This window comes from Talpa europaea (genome assembly GCF_964194135.1).
Source record: "Talpa europaea genome assembly, chromosome: 12".
Taxonomy (NCBI): Eukaryota; Metazoa; Chordata; class Mammalia; order Eulipotyphla; family Talpidae; genus Talpa; species Talpa europaea.
The window spans coordinates 47,531,184-47,551,681 of NC_140079.1; the positions used below are offsets into that span (position 1 = coordinate 47,531,184).

Genomic DNA, 20,498 nt, shown 5'->3' on the forward strand with positions numbered 1-20,498 from the left:
ACCTTCCTCTGCTCCCTAAAGGGTCTCCCAGGTCCCCAATGCCTGACTTGGCCCAAAAGGTTCCCTCAGTGTCCCTGGGGTATTGTGGAAGGAGGGACTCCACTCATCCACCAACCTCTTCAGGAAAGGAGATCTAATAACCCAAAAACATTAGATAATTTTGGCATTTCCAGGGTCCCCCCCAAACCAAATGACACCCAAAGGGTATTCCTAACAATTTAGGGTAACTCCTTGATGAATCTGGGGACCTTCACCCAGAAAAACACACCTGCTCCTGGACATCCAAGCCTTGGCCAGGGTATCAGAAGGGCTCTTGGTTCTTTGGGAATCCCAGAGAGTCCCAGGAACCCCAGCTTTAGGCCCAGGTTTCAGTAGGGGTGGGTGGGGTCTCTTGTTACCAGGGCAGCCAGTCTTTAGAAAGTGACTGTCCCTGTTTCCTGTGGGATCTTATGCAGGGCTCTCTGTCCTCCTGTGCACATGCCTGTGTACTATTCCATGCCTCTCAGGGGCAGAGCCAAGCTGTAGCCCATTGAGAGGAGGCCACCCACCAGCCCCAGATGGCACTAACTTAGTGCCTGCCCTTCCTGGCTGGATGACCTTGGGCAAGGTGCTGAAGCTCTCTGAGCCTTATCTCCCTCTGTAAAATGTGGGCAGGAACACCACGTGCCTCACTGACTGGCAATAGGGATTGAACACTGATACTGAAACAGGACTTGGCCCCCAACAGCAATAAGTACATGTTAACACGGCAGGCACCCAGGAAGCCCCATATCACTTTGCTCTCCCAGAAACCACCTGTCTCCCTCCATACCTCTATCCCCTCCCTGTCCAGGGCACCTTAGGACACGGCTGCCAGGCGAGGAGGAGCAGTAGCATGGCGGACACAGGGCTGAATTTGGCCCTTGCGTCGGGCAGTCGGCTGAGTCACATCCCCAAATTGCATCTTCATCCGTGCTCGCATTTCAGAAGGTCGTTTGCAACGCCCCACCACCTCCAGTTCTTTGGCCCACTCCTCCACCCCCTCCAGCCTGTACCTAGCCCCCACCCCACCATCCTCTGTAGGGACCTCCTTTCAAGAGGATTGTGGAAGGGGCGCCTGGGTTTTCCTCATCCCCCATAGGGAACAGGGTCTGAGGATACCACTTGTGTCCTAGTGGAAGCTCCCAGCCCCGCCTGCCTCTGATGGCACTTCACGTGGCAGGCATGGGCTCTCTCTCCAGGGGAGAGTGACACCCAAGCCACTCTATGTGTTTGTCAGGATGGAGAGAGATCAGGGGCAAGGTCAGCCTTAGAAACCGGTTGATGTGATATCTGGGAGAGGGTGGGAAACACATGTTCTAAAACTCATGAGCTCATTGGGCCATAGAAGGAAGTTCTCTTGCGTTCCTACTTCCTGCCAGCACCGGCATTTGGGGACACATGGTGAGTAGGATTGATGCGGTCTGGGGGGCCTCTGGACAAGAGTACTGGTGGTCCTGTGGTGCATGCAGAGGACAGGCCAGCCAGGCCCACTTTCCACCAGCATGGCTCCTCTGGGTGTGTCCTGAGGTGACAGTTTCCATGTCTGTCACCTGCAGATCATGGTTTCAGGATTGGGGAATATTCTGTCTTTGCATAAAGCCCCCCTCCCACAGGCCTGGCATGTGAGTGTCCTAGTGCCTCCCAGTCTGGTCTTTTTAGAAGGGACAGTATTTGGCCCACTGCTGCCACTGCCTGGCTTGTTGGGAGAGTCTCAAGAGACAACCCAGTCTGAAACCCTCCCTGTGAAGTAATGATCCCTTCACACGAGGTGCCTTGGTGTCCTCAATGTAAAACCTGTCAAATCCCAGGCCCCCCTTCTTGGGGGTTCAGAAGATTAAGGAGAATATCTGTGTGAAGGATGGAGCCTAACACACAGTAGTTGTTTAATAAAGGTCGCCTGGGGCTGACAGCAGAGGCTACATGTGGGGTGACATGGCAGGCTGGGCCTGGGGCTGCCAGACAGGGCAGGGAAGGTTCTGGCTAATCAGGACCCAGGAGACTGGACGCTAGACACCCTCATCAGATGAGTGTCATTGTGGATGGTGTGGTAAGGAGCCATCAGAGTTCCTGTTCTCACATCGATGTGCAGGGGCAGAATCCAGGATGTTTGCTTCTCCATAACTTGGCAGGGAATCTGAGGCTGGCTGAGGTCATGGGCTGGGCCTAACCCTACAGAATCAATTCTGGGATCTTAGAATTAAAGCATGTGTCACCATTGCTGGCCATGAAATCTGTTTGGAGATCATGGACCCTCACCCTCCCACCCCTGTGGGAAGAGCTCCAGGTCTCTATAGGACAGCCTTGGTCCCTGATGACGTCCATGCTACACCTTGCACCTGCCTAGGTGTGTTCAGGGAGAAACAGAAGCCTCAGTAGAGTGAGGCTAACTTCTCTAGGAGCCTGAAGGTCAGGAGATGAGAACCACCCCCCAGCCCCTCTCTAATCTTCTCACATGAGCCTAGCAGATCCCCCCACTCAGGCCATTTAGAAGTGTTTATTAGGTGCAGATTGTGTGCTAGGTACTTGGAGATAAGTAAAATCAGTGGCCAAAGGCTCAATATGAGGGTATTCCAGGCAGAGGGCACAATGCATGCAAAGACCCTGGGGCAGAACTAAGCATGCTGGGATCTGGTCATGGGAGGCCATTGTGACTGAAAGGGAGAGTGGTCTGGGAACTGGACTGAGGGCCTTCTGACTGTGGTGAGGCATTTGACATTCGTGCAAAGGCACTGGGGAGCCATGGGAGGCTTTTGAGCAGGGGAGGGACAGAGGCTGACTTGGATGTTTCTGGAACAGCAAACTCATGTGTCAGCCACTCTGTGTTCATGGCCTCCCAAGCCTCAGGATGTTTTGGGCGGCGGCAATGGTGCCTCTCTCTCTGGTCAGTCAGGGAGGCCCTGCTGTAACTGTGCCCCTCTGTGCCCTGCAGGTCAGCAAGGGAGCCCAGCCACTGAGCCATGCCGGGCCCCAGGTGGCCTGCAGCAAGCCCAACCCCGGCACCCACATAATCATGAACAGCCACAGCCACAGCCACAATGGCTGCGGGGGACGGCCACTGGGTAGTGGGCCGGGTGCCCTGGGCCGTGACCCATTGGACCCTGAGGCCGGCCGGCCCCCGCAGCCGTCACATGGCCCTGGCCTCCAGGTCGTGGTAGCCAAGAGCGAACCGGCCCAACTGGCAGCCAGCAGCCCCCCAGGGCAGCCGCAGGACCAGGAGGAGGAGGATGACGATGAGGAAGAGGAGGATGAGGATGAGGAGGCAGGTGGGCAGAGGGGCTCAGGAAAGTCTTCAAACGTGGGCCACCGCCTGGGCCACCGGCGGGCGCTCTTCGAGAAGCGGAAGAGGCTCAGTGACTACGCCCTCATCTTTGGCATGTTCGGCATTGTTGTCATGGTGACCGAAACGGAGCTGTCCTGGGGCGTCTACACCAAGGTGGGCACCCGAGAGCCCCTCTGGGCTGATCTATAGGTCCCTGCTGTCCCTCAGGAATGGACTCAGAGCCCAAATGGCCCCAAGAGGAAGGGTGGGGTTTGGGGGGGCCTTGGAGGTGGAGAGATAAGGCCGTCTTGGCACCCACAGTGCTCATCTCCTGAGGGTGATGGAGAGGTGTGGGTGGGGGCAGGGCCTCCAGGCTGTTACTTCTGCCAGGTACCCTGGCTGAAGGTGGGGAGGAAGCGGCCTGAGGAACAGGCCAGGACTTGGTAACCTCAGGGAAAGATTGGGTTATGGATCCCATCAAACCACACAAGTATATATGAGGACATAGAGTGATCAGGCCTATGAATTGTGAAGTGCTGTGCCCACATGAGACCAGGCCTTATAAACGGAGGGTTATCACCCAGGCCCCAGGAACAAGGACAAGGAGTATCACCTACTGAACAAAGTACCAGGTTGGGGATCATGAAGCCCCTTCCACCCCAGCATCTGTCTGTTTGCTCTCTCTCCAGGAGTCCCTGTACTCATTTGCACTCAAATGCCTCATCAGTCTCTCCACAGCCATCCTGTTGGGACTGGTCATCCTTTACCATGCCCGGGAGATCCAGGTCAGTGGCCAGCCAACTGCACCCCTGTCCCCCATAAAGCCACCTGGCACCCCAGCCCCTGAATGCATGAAAGGACCAATAACCTCCTCATGGGGGATAAAACACCTCTTAAAGGGGTGGAACTTAGATCCCTCTAAATTGCAATTCCTGTCTATGCTTCCATTTTCATTGATTATTTTAAAAAGAAAACAGAAGGTGAGCTGATGTTCCAGCCTGTAGATCATTTTTGCAGCCCTAGGAAACTGGTGTTCCAGCACCTGTTCTCCTGTCTGCTGGGATCCTGCATCTGAAAAATTGATACGTGCCACTTTAGGGGTTCATCAGCTTCGGGTCCAGCTGCTTTGGGCAGGTGTGCCCACGGTGGGCAGACATCATCTGGAGCTGGTGCAGAGCTTCAGGATGCCAAAGGTTGGCAGATCTCACTCGTGACCTTTGGATTCTGACCCCTGACCTTGACCCTGGTGGGGCTTAGGCAAATTCTACCTGGGTTGTGCCATATGCCGATGTGCATGGGCACACCTTAGGTCTGGCACTCAGGAGGGATCCTCTATTGGGCAGGAAGACCAGATGGGGTCAGTAACAGCTGGAAGGAAGTGGTTCTAAAGGTCCCCTGGGGACAATGATCTGATGGTTCCTTAAACTGTTAAACTTGGAGTTACCACCTGACTCTGCAGTTCCACTTCTAATATAGATTCATACAAAACTTACACACTCAGGTCCATGGAAGCATTATTAACAATCACAAAATGTGGGAACAACCCAAATGTCTGTCAGCAGGTGAATGGATAAACAAAATGTGGTCTGTTCCTACAGCAGGTATCTATCACTTAGCCATAAAAAACAAAATGAAACAAAACACAAAACACAAACATTTCTTTTCTCCCAGTTCTGGAGGCTAAAAGTCCAAGATCAGGTGCCTGACAGGGTTGCTTTCTCCCAAGGCCTCTCTCCTTGGCTTGCAGACGGCCGCCTTCTCACTGTGTCGTTACATGGCCTATGCGCACAGCCCTCGGGTCTCTTCCTTTTCATGTAAGGACACCAGATCTGTAGGAGCAGGGCCCCACCCTCATGAGCTCATTGACTCTTAATTCCTTCCAAATAAAGGAAGTGTTGCTAGGTGTGTCGTAGGCTGTGCCATCGAGGTTTGTGTAATTTAACCTGTGACACTCACCTAACGATGAAATCACCTAAGGATATGTTATGCATTCTCAGAACACATCCGCATCCTAATTCTGCTTGGCTCAGAGCTCTACCTTCCAGGTCCCCGGTGAACAGTTTTGCCCCTTTGACCCTGGGGTGGCCTTGTGTCTGGCTTGTCTCACTCAGCGTAATGTTTTCAGGCTCATCCACATCGTGTTGTGTGTCAGGGCTTCGCTCCTTTTTTATGGCTGAGTGATATTCCACTGTGTGGATGGTTTGCGTTGTGTTCATCCATTTGTCCACTGATGGACACTTGGGTTGTATCCACATTTGGTAGTTGTCACTAGAGCGACTGCAAACATGCATGCAGGAGGATTTGTCCAAAGGCCTCTAGATATGGCCTGTCATTGACTGGACCTGTTAAGGGATTCATAACTGTGCACCCCAGTAGGGCTGCGGAAGCATTGGTAACAATGCTTCCTTGGGAGGGACACCATCCTGTATTTAATTTGAATTGTCGCCAACCCCAAGAACTAGAGATTTCACATATGAGGCCATGTTGCTCAAAAAAGGTAAGTCTGGGATTTCAGGCTGGGGTCTCACTTAGGCCCAGCATGTGTATCTGAGTGTCTGAGACCCACGGCCACCCCACCCTCTCCACATCCCTGCAGCTGTTCATGGTGGACAATGGGGCAGATGACTGGCGCATCGCCATGACTTGCGAGCGCGTCTTCCTTATTTCCCTGGAGCTGGCCGTGTGTGCCATCCACCCGGTGCCCGGACACTACCGCTTCACATGGACAGCACGACTGGCCTTCACCTACATGCCGTCGGCGGCCGAGGCCGATGTGGACGTGCTACTGTCCGTGCCCATGTTCCTGCGTCTCTACCTGCTGGGCCGCGTCATGCTTCTACACAGCAAGATCTTCACAGATGCCTCCAGCCGCAGCATCGGCGCCCTCAACAAGATCACCTTCAACACTCGCTTCGTCATGAAGACGCTCATGACCATCTGCCCAGGCACCGTGCTGCTGGTCTTCAGCATCTCCTCCTGGATCATTGCCGCCTGGACTGTGCGTGTCTGCGAGAGGTGCGACCCAGAGCCTGTGACCTCGGGAACCCCCATGTCACCCGTGACTTAAGTGACCCAGGGCTCCCCTGGTCATGCCTTCCTACCCTCTGATCCCCGGTCCCGTGGACCTCCATGCCACTGGTGACCTCAGTGACCAGTGGCGTCCCAGCTGTTACTTCTCACCTTTGACCCCAGTGACTCCCATGCCCCTTTGTCCCTGGTACTCCAGCCCTGTGTCCCCAGCACCCTCAGCCCCACTTCAACTCACATCCCTCTGGGACCCCAGCCCACTACCCCCCTTCCTGGCAGGTCTCATGCTCCTCCTGGTCCCTCCACTCTTCTTTGGGTAACCAACCTCTGATGTCAGCTAGGGCCACAAAGGCAGTGGGAAAAGGGGCACCACCCCATCGGCCTGTCCCCACCCCGTGTTTAACCTGCTCTCCTTCTCCCCTCTGCCCGCCCCACCGGACCATAGGGAAAACATGTGAGTCCCACCCTCTGCCTAGCTATGTGTACAGAGCTGCTGCCACCGTACTGCCCGCCAGGAATTTAAGATTAGCTGCCACAAGGGGTGGGAAAGTGGGGAGGGGAGGTGGTTGGGGCAGGGTTGTAATAGGGAGAACCCATTCCAGTGTGACCACTGGATTTGGAGTCAGACCAGGATAGCAGGAGGCAGGCAGCTCTGGGAGAGGTCTTGCTCACTGGGCATCCTCAGGGTCCCTGTCTCCAAAGTGGGAGGATGAAAAAGCGCTTAGCTTTGGTGACCTGTTCTGGCAGCTGTCCGCGTGCAGGGGTGTTAGATATCTCCTCCTGAAACTCAAGAGAGTCAAGTGAATGGGAATTGGCCCAGTCTTTAGGCCCCCAATTTGGGGTTTCTGAACAGCCCTGGAAAGGGACAGGCTGCCAGCCCAATTTATAGATGAGTAAACTGAAGCTCTGAGAGGAAAGGGACTTTCCTGAGGACTTGAATGTCTCCAGAGCCCCCCAGGGGGCTCCAGGAGCAGGAGGGGGTCCCGTTGGGCTCTGTAGAGAGAGGAGGTAACTTGTCTGGGGGGCTTCTACTTCTGAGAAGGCCCTGGAACAGTATGTGGTAGGGGTTGCTGGGGCTGGGCTTCCAGGAGGTGGGGTCCCTAGACTGGATCCTTCCCCTTGACCCTATTTTTCACTGCTCAAGCCCCTCGTGCCCCCACCCCAGTCTGTCATCAAAGTTTATCATCTGGGGGTTACAGGGAGTGTCCTGTGTGCCCTGATGTATCCACAGCCTGTCCCTTACCCCTTCAGCGCCAAGTCAGGATTGGGGTCTGGGAAGGATGCCAGGGCTAGTCCAGCCAGGTCATCCTGGGGTCCTGCATTGGGGCAGGGGCAGCCAATCCTAAATCCTGAGCCCGGTGAAGCTGCTTGAAACCCCTCTGCCTGCCTCGCTCCGCCCCTGCAACTCTTGTCCCCCACCCCCACCTCCTGCATGCCCCCACTCCCTGGTCCTGGGTGGACCTCAGCATCCACGAAGACTTTAGGTGGGCCTGGGGCTCCCCGACCCAATGCTGGAAGCTCCCCACTTCTCTGGCTTCCCAAGTGTGGCGATCCGGTCTCCCAGTAGGTGGACGCTGGGGTGACTTGGGGCTCAGATGTCTCCATGAAAAATGAGGTTCAGTCCCTGATCCCCCTCACACAGTGAGCAGCCTGGAAGCCAACTGAAAGGGCTTGCAATAACATCCCACCCATCCCGCTTTGGGGTTTTCAACCATTCCCCGTTTTGAGCCCCTAACCCCAGCCCCATCATCCTGAAACAGCACTTTTCTCCCAGCTCTCCTTCATTCCCCCTTTCGCCTCCAATCTTAGCCACCTCCAGGCCCAGAGCACTAACCCCTCAGTCCCTCCAGTCCCCTAACCTGGCCTAACTATTGTAGAATTGGTTAGCAGCAGGTGTGGTCAGCGTCCCAAGCTGGACTGTGGTCTGCACAAGATCATGTCCGCTGTCCAAAGGAGTCTCCCCTCTCACCCCAGGGGAACCCAAGGCCTAGAGTTGGTGTGACTAGTGTCCCTCCACATATCAAGTTCCTTCTCTCAAATCCTGGGGCTCAATCCTCCCAGTAATTTCCCATCTCTCCAATAGTCCCCCCACCTCAGGGCCTTGCTGACTAGGGAAGTTCTTGCTGGTGTCTGACCTGAATCCTTGCCTCCACTCCCTGCCGCTTCTGGCACCCGTGGCTATCATTGCCCAAGTCTGTCTGTCTGTCTGTTTTGGGAGGGTAGTCACGTGGACTCATGTGGATGCCTACTCCCTGGGGGCCTTCTCAGCCCCCTAATCAGGGCAGGGCCGGGGTGGGCAGACAACAGGCATCAGCCTGGGGTTTGGGAGAGGAGGGAAGTCTGGATGGGATGCCAGGGAGGAGGGTATGGGTGCCCCTGCCCCCAGGAGGACCACAGGAGGGCTCCCTGCAGTCAAGACAACCAGCAGCCAAGTAGACCTGGGCCCTGCAGTTCCAGTGTTGATAGGGGTGTGTGTGTGTGGGGGGGGTAAAGTTGGAGGGACCAGTGTGGACTAACCAGGTCCAACTCCCCCCAGGTACCACGACAAGCAGGAAGTGACCAGCAACTTTCTGGGGGCCATGTGGCTAATCTCCATCACCTTCCTGTCCATTGGCTACGGTGACATGGTACCACACACATACTGTGGGAAGGGCGTGTGCCTGCTCACCGGCATCATGGTAAGGGGGCCTTGTGTACTCCCACTATTGAGGGGCTCACCTCAATTTTGAGCTGTAATGCCTCAGCCCTCCCCTCCACTGCCCGCTCCTTCCCTCTGATGGCCTGTGGAGCCCAGATCCCCAGTTGCCTCTTGGGTTCTTCCACCCCTAGATGTGCAGCCATGGCTGTGCCCGCCTGGCCAGAGGCATGGTCTACCCTAAGTGGAGTGTCATCGTTGCCACAGTGTTCTCCAAAGCCCACTTTTTTTTTTTTTTTGGTGGGACCCTTACCGACGGCCAGGGAACAAAAACTGGCGCTACAGAGGCTGCAGGCAGCCTCGCAGCCCAGCTCTCAAGTGCTGCGCCACCAGGGAAGGCCCCCCAAAGCCTACTTTATTCTCAGTTCTTGGATTGAGGCTGAGGGTGTTGATGCTTCTGGCCTCAGTTTTCCCCACTGTAACCAGTGCTGCTTCCTCAGCTTGTTACAAAGATTAAATGTTCGTTTATGTGAAAAGCCTAGAACTGTGATGGCCTCAGACACCCAATCAATATCCTGTGAGGTGTGCCACCACAGCCAACTCCCTGTCCTCTACTAACTCTTTAGGGTGTCCTAAGCACACCCACTAAGTCCCTATGTTGTAAAGTGTGACTCTGGGAGCCCAGGCAGCACCCCATCCTTCCCAGTCTTCTCCAGTCTGCCTGCAGATGTGGGCAGTCTGAGGTGTCTGGAACCTCTTTTCCCTCACTCCTTTCTCATGGTTGGTCCCTGTGTGGAATCATCTTTCTTTCTGAGCTTATTTCCTCTCTTCCACAGATTCTTCAGTGCATGGTGGGGTACTCCTTTCAGTAACCCCCCAGTTCATAACACTTACATGGGTGAGAAACCCTAGCCCCCCAAGAAGCCAGCCTAATCCCACCCCCAGGGTCCACCATCTTGGCATAAAGATGTTTGTTCCTGCAGATGCCATACTACCTCCAACTCCTTTCCTCCTGTGGTGGACAAACCATCTTTCGGGGCTCATCACAGCCCCCATCATTGTATGTAAGCCCCTGGTTGTCACTGTTTCCCAATGCCTATGGCATTGGGATGGCCTGTGGGCATGACCCCTCTTTACCTCTCATCCCATCCCATGAATACAGGCCTGGAGTTCCATGTCTTCCTCCAACCCCAACCTGAACCTCCCATCTCCCAGCCAAGTGGACACACAGGCCACATCCTGAGCCCATCCTGAGGCAAATGAGCTTACAAATGAACAAAGAAAAGCACGCAAAGTAGGCCAGGTCAAACCCAGAAAGCCAGTGATGCAGCAGAAAAGGTATGTTCCCTTTTCTGGCAAGAAGTTCCTTCTAGAAAATTAGTCCTGCAAATGGTTCCCTGCCCTGGCCCCTGGACACACTAGTGGTCATGCGTATAGGTCTCTTTCTTGCCTTTTGCTGTTACCACAAAGCCAGATGCCATAAGCCGCATCTTGGTCTTTTTAGCTGCTTCTATTTTCTCACTTTTTTTTTTTTTTTTTGAGAACATGGATTTTTTTTTTTTTTTAAGATTTATTTATTTATTTATTTATTTATACAAGCACTGGGTACAGTCAGAAGCGCGGGAGGGTGAGAGAATTCACCAGAGCCAGAGCGGGGAGCAGAGCAGGCAGAAGGACCGAAGTACACTGCTGAGGGGAGCAGCGGGCGGCAGGAGAGGTCTGCGCGCCATGCGGGACCCTCCTCCAGTGGCCAGGGAGCAGCCGGGGATCGAACCGGCGCTGCAGAGGCTGCGGGCAGCTTCACAACCCAGCGCTCAACCTCTGCGCCTCCGGGGAGGCCCTGTTTTCTCACATTTCTTAAGCTCTCTTCCAACCTTGTCCATGTGTATCCCCTCCCAGTCATTGCCCTTGGACTCTCTTTTCTCCCCATTGTCTTGCCAGCTGTACAACTGCCCCTTCTTGAACTTCAGGGCTCCCAGAGTGGCCTCTTCCAAACCTGGCATCATTCGCTGGACATGGTCAAGTGTGGAGGCTTTGGCTATTCTTTTCCTTGCTGCAGTATTCCACGTGAAAGTATCTAACCTGTTTCTTTACTTTGTTGACAAGGATTTTCCTGAGAACAGGTTCCTTGGTCCTCCCAAGACCCTTATCCCAGTTTCTTGGGGAGAGAGGGGACTTTTTGCCCATTCTGCCTAGGCTTGGCATGTTTGTGTCCACACCTATCCAGGAACATCTGAGAATACCCCCAACCTGTCTTCACCTGCCATTAATGTCTCCCTCCTTCCATCATGCACACACTGGCCACAGGAAGTAGCTAGCTAGTGAGGTGTCAGGGAGAACCTCCAACCTGGGCAAGGCATCACCTCCCAGCCTCCTTCACCTGCCCCTGCCACTTGCATTCCAGCCACTGAGGCTGATGACACCTCTTGGGTGTCCTAGGCTCCCTGGCCTCCAATTCTCAGTGGCAGGCTCTCATTTACCCCTTCCTCCCTGTCACTTTTTGCTGCCTCCCATTCCCACCACTTAGACCTACGCCCCTCCTTGAGCCCTTACTTGAATCTTTCTCTGTCTCCCAGGCTGTCTCTGAGTAAATAATGGAGTCCTCTCCGATCTCCTTTCCTAGCAAAGGGACTGGCCGCAATACAGGCTGTCCTGGGGAGGGTGGTTGTTGACAGCAGGAGCCTATCAGGCGAGGCATCCCTCCCCTCCATTTCCCACCTCTTGGTACCTCTTCCCTCCAGCAGATCCTCCCACACACACAGGCAACCACCTCCACTTCTCTTATGCTACCTTCTGATCCTGTCACCTGGTGCCCCCATTATTGCTCGGCAACATGTCAGCCAGGTCTCCATCCCCAACACCCAGGCCCTAAGACCTTTATGGGCGTTTCTGAACCCCCACTTCTATGGTTGTCAACCCTGAATATGCCTGCAGAGCCTGCCATTTTCCTGTGCTTTTCTTATCTCCCAGTCTCAGCTTACCTTTCTGCCTAATGGGGATACTAGTAGTCTTACCTGCCAGGGTTGTTTGAGCTCATTTGTGGGACGCACTCCCTGGATGTTCAATGATGTTATGCAGGTGAGGTTGGGAGTCAATAAACTCAGCAGGTGGATCTGCTGGAGCTTTGGGTTTAGGGGGCAAAGGCAAGGGTACCATCAGGGAAGGCTTCCTGGAGAAGGGAAAATATCCCGCTTGTGACCTGGGACCCAAATGTGCAAGATGCTAATGTGTCTCTGCTCACCCAGGGGGCTGGCTGCACGGCGCTTGTGGTAGCTGTGGTGGCCCGGAAGCTGGAGCTCACTAAGGCCGAGAAGCATGTGCACAACTTCATGATGGACACTCAGCTCACCAAGCGGGTAGGGATGCCAGCCCCCATCAAGGCCATCTCCCCTCTGTGTTCATTGAGCATAGGCCCTCCCCACCTTCCCTCTGCACATGCCAGGCATGCCCAGGTGCATGGAGGTCACTACACTGCCCCATCCATGCTAGGACAGTGCTAGGTAGTGCCACCATGTGAGTACCTGAGCCTGCACATAGGGATATGGCAATGACCACAAGGTCTACCTCTGTGCTCCATTATGGCCCAGCTGTGTAGTAAGAGACCAGGCCCCCAGAGGCAACTGACAAGCTATCTGACTTGGCAGGGCGACCTCTCTGTAACTTAGTTTCCCCATGGTATTACCTTATGAGGATGATACCAGCATGTATAGATTCGCTGAGTTCACATTTGCAAGGTGTGCATAAAGGGCCTCGCCAGTGAGGTGTGGTAGGTGCACACACACGTCACAAATGTGGATGGGCAAACATGGCCCTGGCTTACAATCCCAGGATACCAGAGAGGCATTTCCAGAATTTTCTGAAGCCTTCCATGGTTTGTGCCCACAATGAAGAGCTGTTCTTTCTCTGGCCCCAGGTAAAAAACGCCGCTGCTAATGTTCTCAGGGAGACGTGGCTCATCTACAAACATACCAGGCTGGTGAAAAAGCCAGACCAAGCCCGGGTTCGGAAACACCAGCGTAAGTTCCTCCAAGCCATCCATCAGTAAGTCCAGTACCTTTCCCGCTCACGTTTCTGTGTCCACCTGGCGCGGAGGCAGCTGTGGTCCTGGGAGGAAGCCTAGGGCCAGGCCAGGCAGTTCACTATGGCCTTGTCAATGTCCATCCCATGCTGGGTGGTCAGTTGGTCAGGATCTTCAGTTTCAGTCCTGGGTGGGATAGTCTGGATGCAGGTGATATGCCAACACGCATCCAGAACAGTAGCCTGTGATAAGTCATACAAACTACCCAGCACAGGTGGCAGAATGCATATTTTATTCCCTGGAATAATCAAAGTGATTTTATTCCTTGAATTTTGAAGCCATTTACCTTTTTGGTTTGACTGCCAGGATGCTCAGAATTTAATGTGTGACCAGATCCATGCGATCAAATTAAGAAATTACTTAATTTCTTCTGTTGACTCTTTGTCCTGAGAATTATTTAATCATTTATTTAGTCAAGTCATTCTTGACTGCTCCTTGGAGTCACTAGTGGATTTTAAGAAAAATCCCACAGACCACACCAAATACCAGTTACAGAGTCTGAGGTGCAGCCTAGGAATAAGTTTAAGTTTTTCAAGTAAGTCCAGTGTGCAGCAAGAGTTGGTGAACTTTTTCAGTAAAAGAGCCAAATAGATAATTTTCAGACTTTATGGACCAGGCAGTGTTTGTCATTACTACTCAATTCTGCTCTTGTAGCAGGAAGGCAACAAAGACGATTCAGTTTGGCTGTATACCCATAAAACTTTATTTTCCAAAATAGGCAACTTCCCAGCTTTGGGCTAATGCCCAGAAAATGCCAGTAACTGTTCACCAGAAATGTCATGTGAGCCACCCATGTAATTTTAAATTTTCTAGTAGCCACATTGAAAAAAAGTAAAAAGAAGTGAAATGAATTTTTATCTTTATTTAACCCAATTGCCTCTAAAATATTAGCATTTTAACGTGATTAATGTAGAAAATTACTGACATATTTTAGAAAGTTTCTTGTACTAACTCTTCAAAGTCCAATACATTTACAACCTGTTTTCATTTGAACCAGCTACATTCCTTGGCCATAGAGGATGTATGGGACAGCATCCAGTATAGAATTAAACAGCTCCAAACTTGTGGAGTGGGGTACTCAAATATAGACTACATTTGAGACACATGGTAACTGATTTAAAATATTAAGATGTTTTTAGGAATATTTCAAAATGTCCATGGGTTCCCACCTTTCACATCATGGGATCCCCTATTTGCAACTGGCAGATAGATCCCTGCTCCAAGAACTTATAGGACAGAATCAGTGTCTGATGAGTCAGAGTGTGATGTGAACAGTGTTAGGAAGTGAACCAGTACAGTGGGAAGCAACCAAGCCAGCCATGGGAAACAGCAAGAAGAATCCTTTCTTGTGTGAGTGGTAGATTGGGATGACTGGCAGATAGGAGATCCCAGGGTTTAGCTGGGGCAGCCCAACTCATGGGGTGCCAGAGGATGAAAGAGTCTGACCATGGGGAGACCAGGGAGAGTCTGCCAGTTAGGTTTTAAATTTTTAATCCGGTTTAATCATTCTGCCTTTTTTTTAAAAAAAGTTTTATTTATGTCAATATACAACCACACCTACTGAAAGAGTACAGTTTGATCAGTTTTAACATATACACACACCCATGAAACACCCATATACACACACCCATATTCACACACCAGTCAAGATAATCAACAGATTTATCACCCCAGAAGTTTCCTTGAGTGAGTTTAATCCATTTACATTTATTGTGTTTATTCTTATCATTGGATTAACTTCTCATGCCATCAGTTTCTATTTCACAGGACTGTGGGATGATGTGTAGAAATGCCTGGCATTGCATGGATTAGGGGCATGTATATAGTCCCTGGGTCTGCCACAGCAAACTACCACGCACCGGGTGGTAGCTAGCCAAATTTATTGTCTCACAGTTCTGGAGGCCAGAAGTCCAAAATCAAGGTGTCTTTAGGATCTTTCTCCCTCTGAAGGCAGGGAGTGTTGGTTCAGACTTTTTTCCCAGTTTCTGTACCCTTGGGTGTTCCTTGGCTTTTTGCACCATGCCTCCAATTTTCCATCTTCACAGGGCTATTTCTCTGTGTCCTCACATCATCTTCCCTCTGAGCATGTCTGAGTCCAACTTCTTCCTTTTATAAAGAAGCTGTTCATATTGCCTTGGGGGATCTGTTCAACCTATCATGGGGAGGTTGACTTCCACAGGAAAGTCTTCTCAGGGCTCCCCAGTGGGCCTTCATTTCCTCTGCAGAGCGCTGGCACCCCTGACCTCTGGCACTATCTATACCACATTTGTTTCTCCTGACCTCCAGCATGGCTGGCCCCTCAGGGAGCCTGCCCTTGCATCTGTTGCATGTAGGGGTTGAGTTTGGACAATTCCTTCCAGAAATGATTCCCTAGACTGGTTTAGCTACAGAAGAGATGGCCAGGACATAGGAGGTCACACACTGGCCAAGACTCCCACCCTGTACCCCCATGGCATCTTTCCAGGAGGCAGGTATGGGTTTGAATCATGGGGTACCAGTGGGTCCTGGAATTACCTCTTTGAATCTTAGTTTCCTCCAGAGAAATGGCATGGGCAGAGTTTTCTGGATTAAATGCCACCTCTGGGACCAGGTTTCAGGACAAGCTGGTACACAGTAGGGCCTGAAAGCCAAGGGCAGCTACCTGTGCCCTGATGGGGCTAAAAGGAGGGGCCAGAGGAGAGATGCCCCCGCAGAGACTGGGTTCCTCCCCAGAGCAAGAGTGGCAGCCCCTGGACCCTGGGCTTTCCAGGACCCCAGCCTGGCCCTGGGGTCATGCACGCAAAAGGTGGGAAGGTTTGGGTACATGCCGCCGGCTGTGCTGAAATTAAAATTGCCTTGTGATTTCTCTCTGCTCCACCGATCCTGCCAGAGCTCAGAAGTAAGTCTCTTCTCAGGGCTTAGGGGTGCATGGTGATTGTGGGGCAGGGTGTATACCATCCCCGCTTTGGTAGGCAACCAGGGCTGTGTTTGCCTGGAAGGCTGGCACCAGCTTCACCCGGGACATCCTGGTGAACAGGGCCAGTTGGGGCACACTGTGGGTATGGTTGAACCAACCCCCAGTCCCTGCTGCTCCCCGCATGCATGGAGGGAATGGACTGCAGGGGCCTGCCAATTCCTACCTCAACCCCTACTGAATGTCCCATGAGCAACCTCGGGTAGGGTGGGTGCATGAAGGACCCCTCCCCTGCTGCAGCCTCTACCCAACCCCACCTGCCCATGCCCGCCTGTCCCCAGGCTCCGGAGTGTGAAGATTGAGCAGGGGAAGCTGAATGACCAGGCCAACACACTCGCCGACCTGGCTAAGGTGAGCGTGGCAGGGTGGGGCCAGGGGGCTCACTGTGCCAGCTGGGGTTAACTAGGCCCCCAGAGGAAGATGGGGATAGGATAGGGCCAGCTTCTGCCAGGAGGGGGACAGCACTGGCACCCACTAGGCAGGCAGGTGACAAAGGCCAGGGATATAGGGCAGGGAGGGACAAGCCACCAGGGGACACCAGCCCTGTCTGCAAGGGTCACCCCCTGCAGCCAGAGGCTCTGATTATAAGAGATGCTGGAAATCTACATGTGTGTAAAATCTTGACTGTTTCACTTTCTACCGTAAAGATCAGTACCTAATATAATTGCTTTAAATCAACATATACTTCATGGGATAAATTGGTAAAGTGTCACTTTTGTATTTAGGTACATCACTACATATAAAATCTCAAAATTATAAGGAAAAACAAATTTTTTTGCTGAGGATATAAATTCATATTACAGTATTGGCAGAAAGCTATCTACAGAGCAATTAAACACCTTTCAGGAAATTAAAGTTGATTACAAGAACTCTATAAGATCTGTTATAAATGGGTCTGTTTGTTGGTCCCAATATCAAGTCCTACCCCCATTTCCTGATGTTTTATTCATCTGTCAGAAAATTTGTCAATGGACTCAACTCTAGACAAACTCAGAATGTTTGCCACATGGTTATGAATGCCCTTCTCACCGATATTGTACCTCTCAGAAATAGATTAAATGTGAAATTTGCTTTTTTGGCTCCATCCCTAAAGATCAGTCCGAGGCTAATGTGACATCATATTTAGAAAATGTTAACTCCTCTATTTTACTTCTTATATCCACGGCATTTTGGACTCTGTCCTCATCATTATTAAGAGAATGCAATGTAATTTAATATTTGCCTAAATAAATTTTATTTGGAAGGGCGGGAAAGAGCATTTTCTAGATCCCTGAGAAATAATTCAATTGGAAGTAAAAAGAGCACAATCCTAAAAGCATGTAGAAATTGCTAGCCAATTGATATGAAATTATCGCTATAAATACATATAAAATATCCCGAAAAACTCAGATACTAGATGTGATCACTGGACAGTCCATACCACACTCCCTCCCTTTAGTATAGATGATTGAATTTGAATTTTTTAGTTGTTTAAACCTTGAGGCCATAGTGGTCTATTACTTTAAAAATACATTTAACGAAGGCTTCCTTGAAGTCTTTTACTGCATTGGATTATATAGGTTTCTAATTTTTTAAAAATTTAACAAGGTTAAAACGTTTTCCAAGATCATTGATTTAGTCTCTCTGCCCCCACCTCCCCCAAATGTATATGTGAAGTTGAAAGGACAAATTTGAACTTCAAAGATAGTCAAAAAGAAGATGCCAGATGTTACTCCCCGGCCCTGGGGACTGTGGCCTTGTAGGCAAGTAATGTGGGTTACCTCCGGGTGCAGAGTTTGCCAGTGACAGAAAGGCTGGGGGCACGCTGAAGCAAAGGCAGAGGCTAGAAGGGAGAGGCTGGGGTGGAGCTCAGCGAAGAGCTGGGGTAGGTGCACCATCTAGTCTCCCTACTCACGAGTGAGAGGTTGGGGTGTCTTTCCCCACCTCAGCTCTCCAATGCCTTTTCAATCCCCCATCACAGTCCCCAGAGGGACCTTCAGCCTGAGGGGTCTAAGCCGCGCTGAACTGTGTTATGGCGTCACCTGGTGGCGAGAGTAATGCTTGCACTCAGGGCTGTCTCCATCTGAACAGTGACAGCGGCAGAACACACCTCTGCTTGCTAGGTGCTAGGGACAGCCTGACATCTGCCAAAACACTAATTGCTGTAGTTGTCATGTTCGTTCTGTGATTGGGTCACATCCTTGGGGAGGCCACCTCTCCCTAAACATGCCTGTCCTCTCTCTAACCTAATGTGGAGGGAGAGGGGAAGGTCACATTGAACTGATTCCTGGTTCCTCCCTCCTCCCGCCCTGTACCACGTCTCTCCTGGAATAATGGTGAAAGCACCACACAATGGTTTCATTTTAACCCCCCAGGAGAGTTCTGGCCACATCCCCCCATCTCTGCACCTCCTTCAGCCTTCCCTAGACCTGTTGGTCTCCCTGTCTCTCCCCTCATCGATTCCCCTCTCATTTCCGGGGCCCAGCGAGAGACCTTTAGGGCCAGAGTCAACTGTCCTCTCTCTGTGTGTCCTTTCCTTCCTCTCTGTCTCTGGCAGACCCAGAATGTCATGTACGACCTCATGTCCGAGCTGCACGCCCAGCACGAGGAGCTTGAGGCTCGCCTGGCTGCCCTGGAAAGCCGACTGGATGCACTGGGTGCCTCTCTGCAGGCCCTGCCCAGCCTCATTGCCCAAGCCATACGCCCACCCCCACCACCCCTGCCTCCCCGGCCTGTGCTTGGGCCCCCAGACCAGGCAGCCCGGAGCCCCCCGTGCCGGTGGCTGCCCGTGGCCCCTTCGAACTGCGGGTGACGGCCCTGCCTGCCACCAGACTCCTCAATCTTGGCCATCGTGTGGCCGCCACCTCCACGCCACCCAGGAAGCCCTGTACAGTGGCGCTTCTTGGGGTTCAAGAAGCCAAAGCTGAGTTGGGCTGATTGTGCTGGGGCCTGCCCCACCCAGACTGTCCATGCAGAGGGCAGGGGCGGGTTGCCACTTGCTTCCTCCTTGGGTGGAGCCAGGGGAGCCCGGAGCTGCCTCTGGTCCCCCGGCCCCATGTCTCTCCCCAGGCCCCCGGTGGGCACAGAGCGGCCGGGGGAGGGGTCCTTGCCAGTTCTGAATAAAGCAGGACCCACCAGTTGCTATGTGGTACAAGGTGCATGTAATCACTTGGGAAGCGACTCTAGGCCCAGGGCCTCAGAACGGATGTGGGTCAAGGGGAACCCAACCCCATCCTAGCCTGGTGGTGCCCCAGCCTGAGCTCAGTGGGGATACCTCCCAGAGGACACCTGTGCTAGCACCACCTGGCACTGATAGAGGGACACCACAGAGGGCATGGCCCTGGCACACAGGAAGCAGCAGATCATCAGAACCTCTTTCCCCTTCTGCCATCCAGTTTCCATTAGCACCCACTTTGTGCCAGACTGCAGCCAGGCCACAGGTCACTGGCCAGTGGGGGACGTGACATGGGTGAGGAGGGTCATTCAGTCTCTGTTGTACATGTATTGAGCTCCTGCTCCATACAGGGAATGTAACATAAATTACCTAACTTTTCCCAGAACTCGACCTGGGATGAGGAAACTAAGGTACAAAGAAGTGAAGCCACCTGCGTGCAGCCTCAGAGTAAGGATTGGGAGCTAGGATTCAAACTGAGGCCAAAAAGAAGGAGCTGGGCTTGGTGGAGACTTCTCAATGGGGACAGGCATGAGTCGGAGAGATGGTGTCATCCTGTGGTTAGATTCTCAAAGCTAGGGTAGAAGGAAGGCCTCAGACACAGTAGAATCAGAAAGGTCCTTCCAGGCCTGGGGTTGAAGGTGCAGGGGTCAATGAGAACAGCAAACACTTGGTGGATGCTGAGCCCTGGTATCAGAGGGGAGGCCTGGCTCCTGGGGTGTCAGATATGAGTCTCTGGCTGAGCCCAGGCCCTGGCAGCCTCTGATAAAGCCATGGCCACCTGACTCAGGGAAAAAGCTTGGGCCCAAGAACCAGGAGGGTCTGGGAGGATGTTGCAGTGATACCTGGGTCCAAGTCCTGACTGCCATACCTCCGTGCCTCTGAGCAGTAACTGCCCCAGAGGGGCCTCAGTTTCCTCACCTGTAAAACCCTAAAAAGGGTCAGATGCCTGATAGGTGCCCAGTAATGCTCTCTCCCACTTGAGGGCTTACACAGGGGCTGCAGGAGCCCAGACAGGACTTGAATAACTGCATCCTAAATTACACCTACCCAGCCATCCTACAGGGGATACTGAGGTCTGAGAAAGCTGGGGCCTGTCCTTCCCGCTTGGAAAATATGGTTTAGTTCAGGGATATCTGCAGGTGCACCTTCTGTGCAGGAGTGCTAGCTCCCGGGCGTGGGGGAGGATAGGGCACAGTGCCCACCCTTGGGGACACCCAGTAAGACTCAGGAGGGACACTTAACACATGGGTCACAAAGACAGCAACCAAAGCCATAACCATCTAAAGGCCAGCGCCTGATGAGGGCACTCTGAGGAGTGACATTGGGTGTGGCTGGGTGGGTGAGTGGGAGGAAGGGCGTTCCTAGTCACGG

At 52.6% G+C, this 20,498-nt stretch overlaps 1 protein-coding gene across 1 annotated transcript; it reads left to right on the forward strand.

Annotated features, from left to right (window-relative positions):
* Positions 1-2,979: 2,979 nt before the first annotated feature.
* Positions 2,980-19,028, forward strand: KCNN1 (potassium calcium-activated channel subfamily N member 1). The gene is made up of 8 exons (XM_084250991.1): positions 2,980-3,454; positions 3,970-4,065; positions 5,877-6,295; positions 8,844-8,985; positions 12,188-12,298; positions 12,856-12,983; positions 16,255-16,324; positions 18,510-19,028. The coding sequence occupies exons 1-8, from the start codon at positions 3,032-3,034 to the stop codon at positions 18,762-18,764; spliced, it is 1,644 nt and encodes a 547-aa protein (XP_084107117.1). The 5' UTR covers positions 2,980-3,031; the 3' UTR covers positions 18,765-19,028.
* The last annotated feature ends 1,470 nt before the right edge of the window (positions 19,029-20,498 follow it).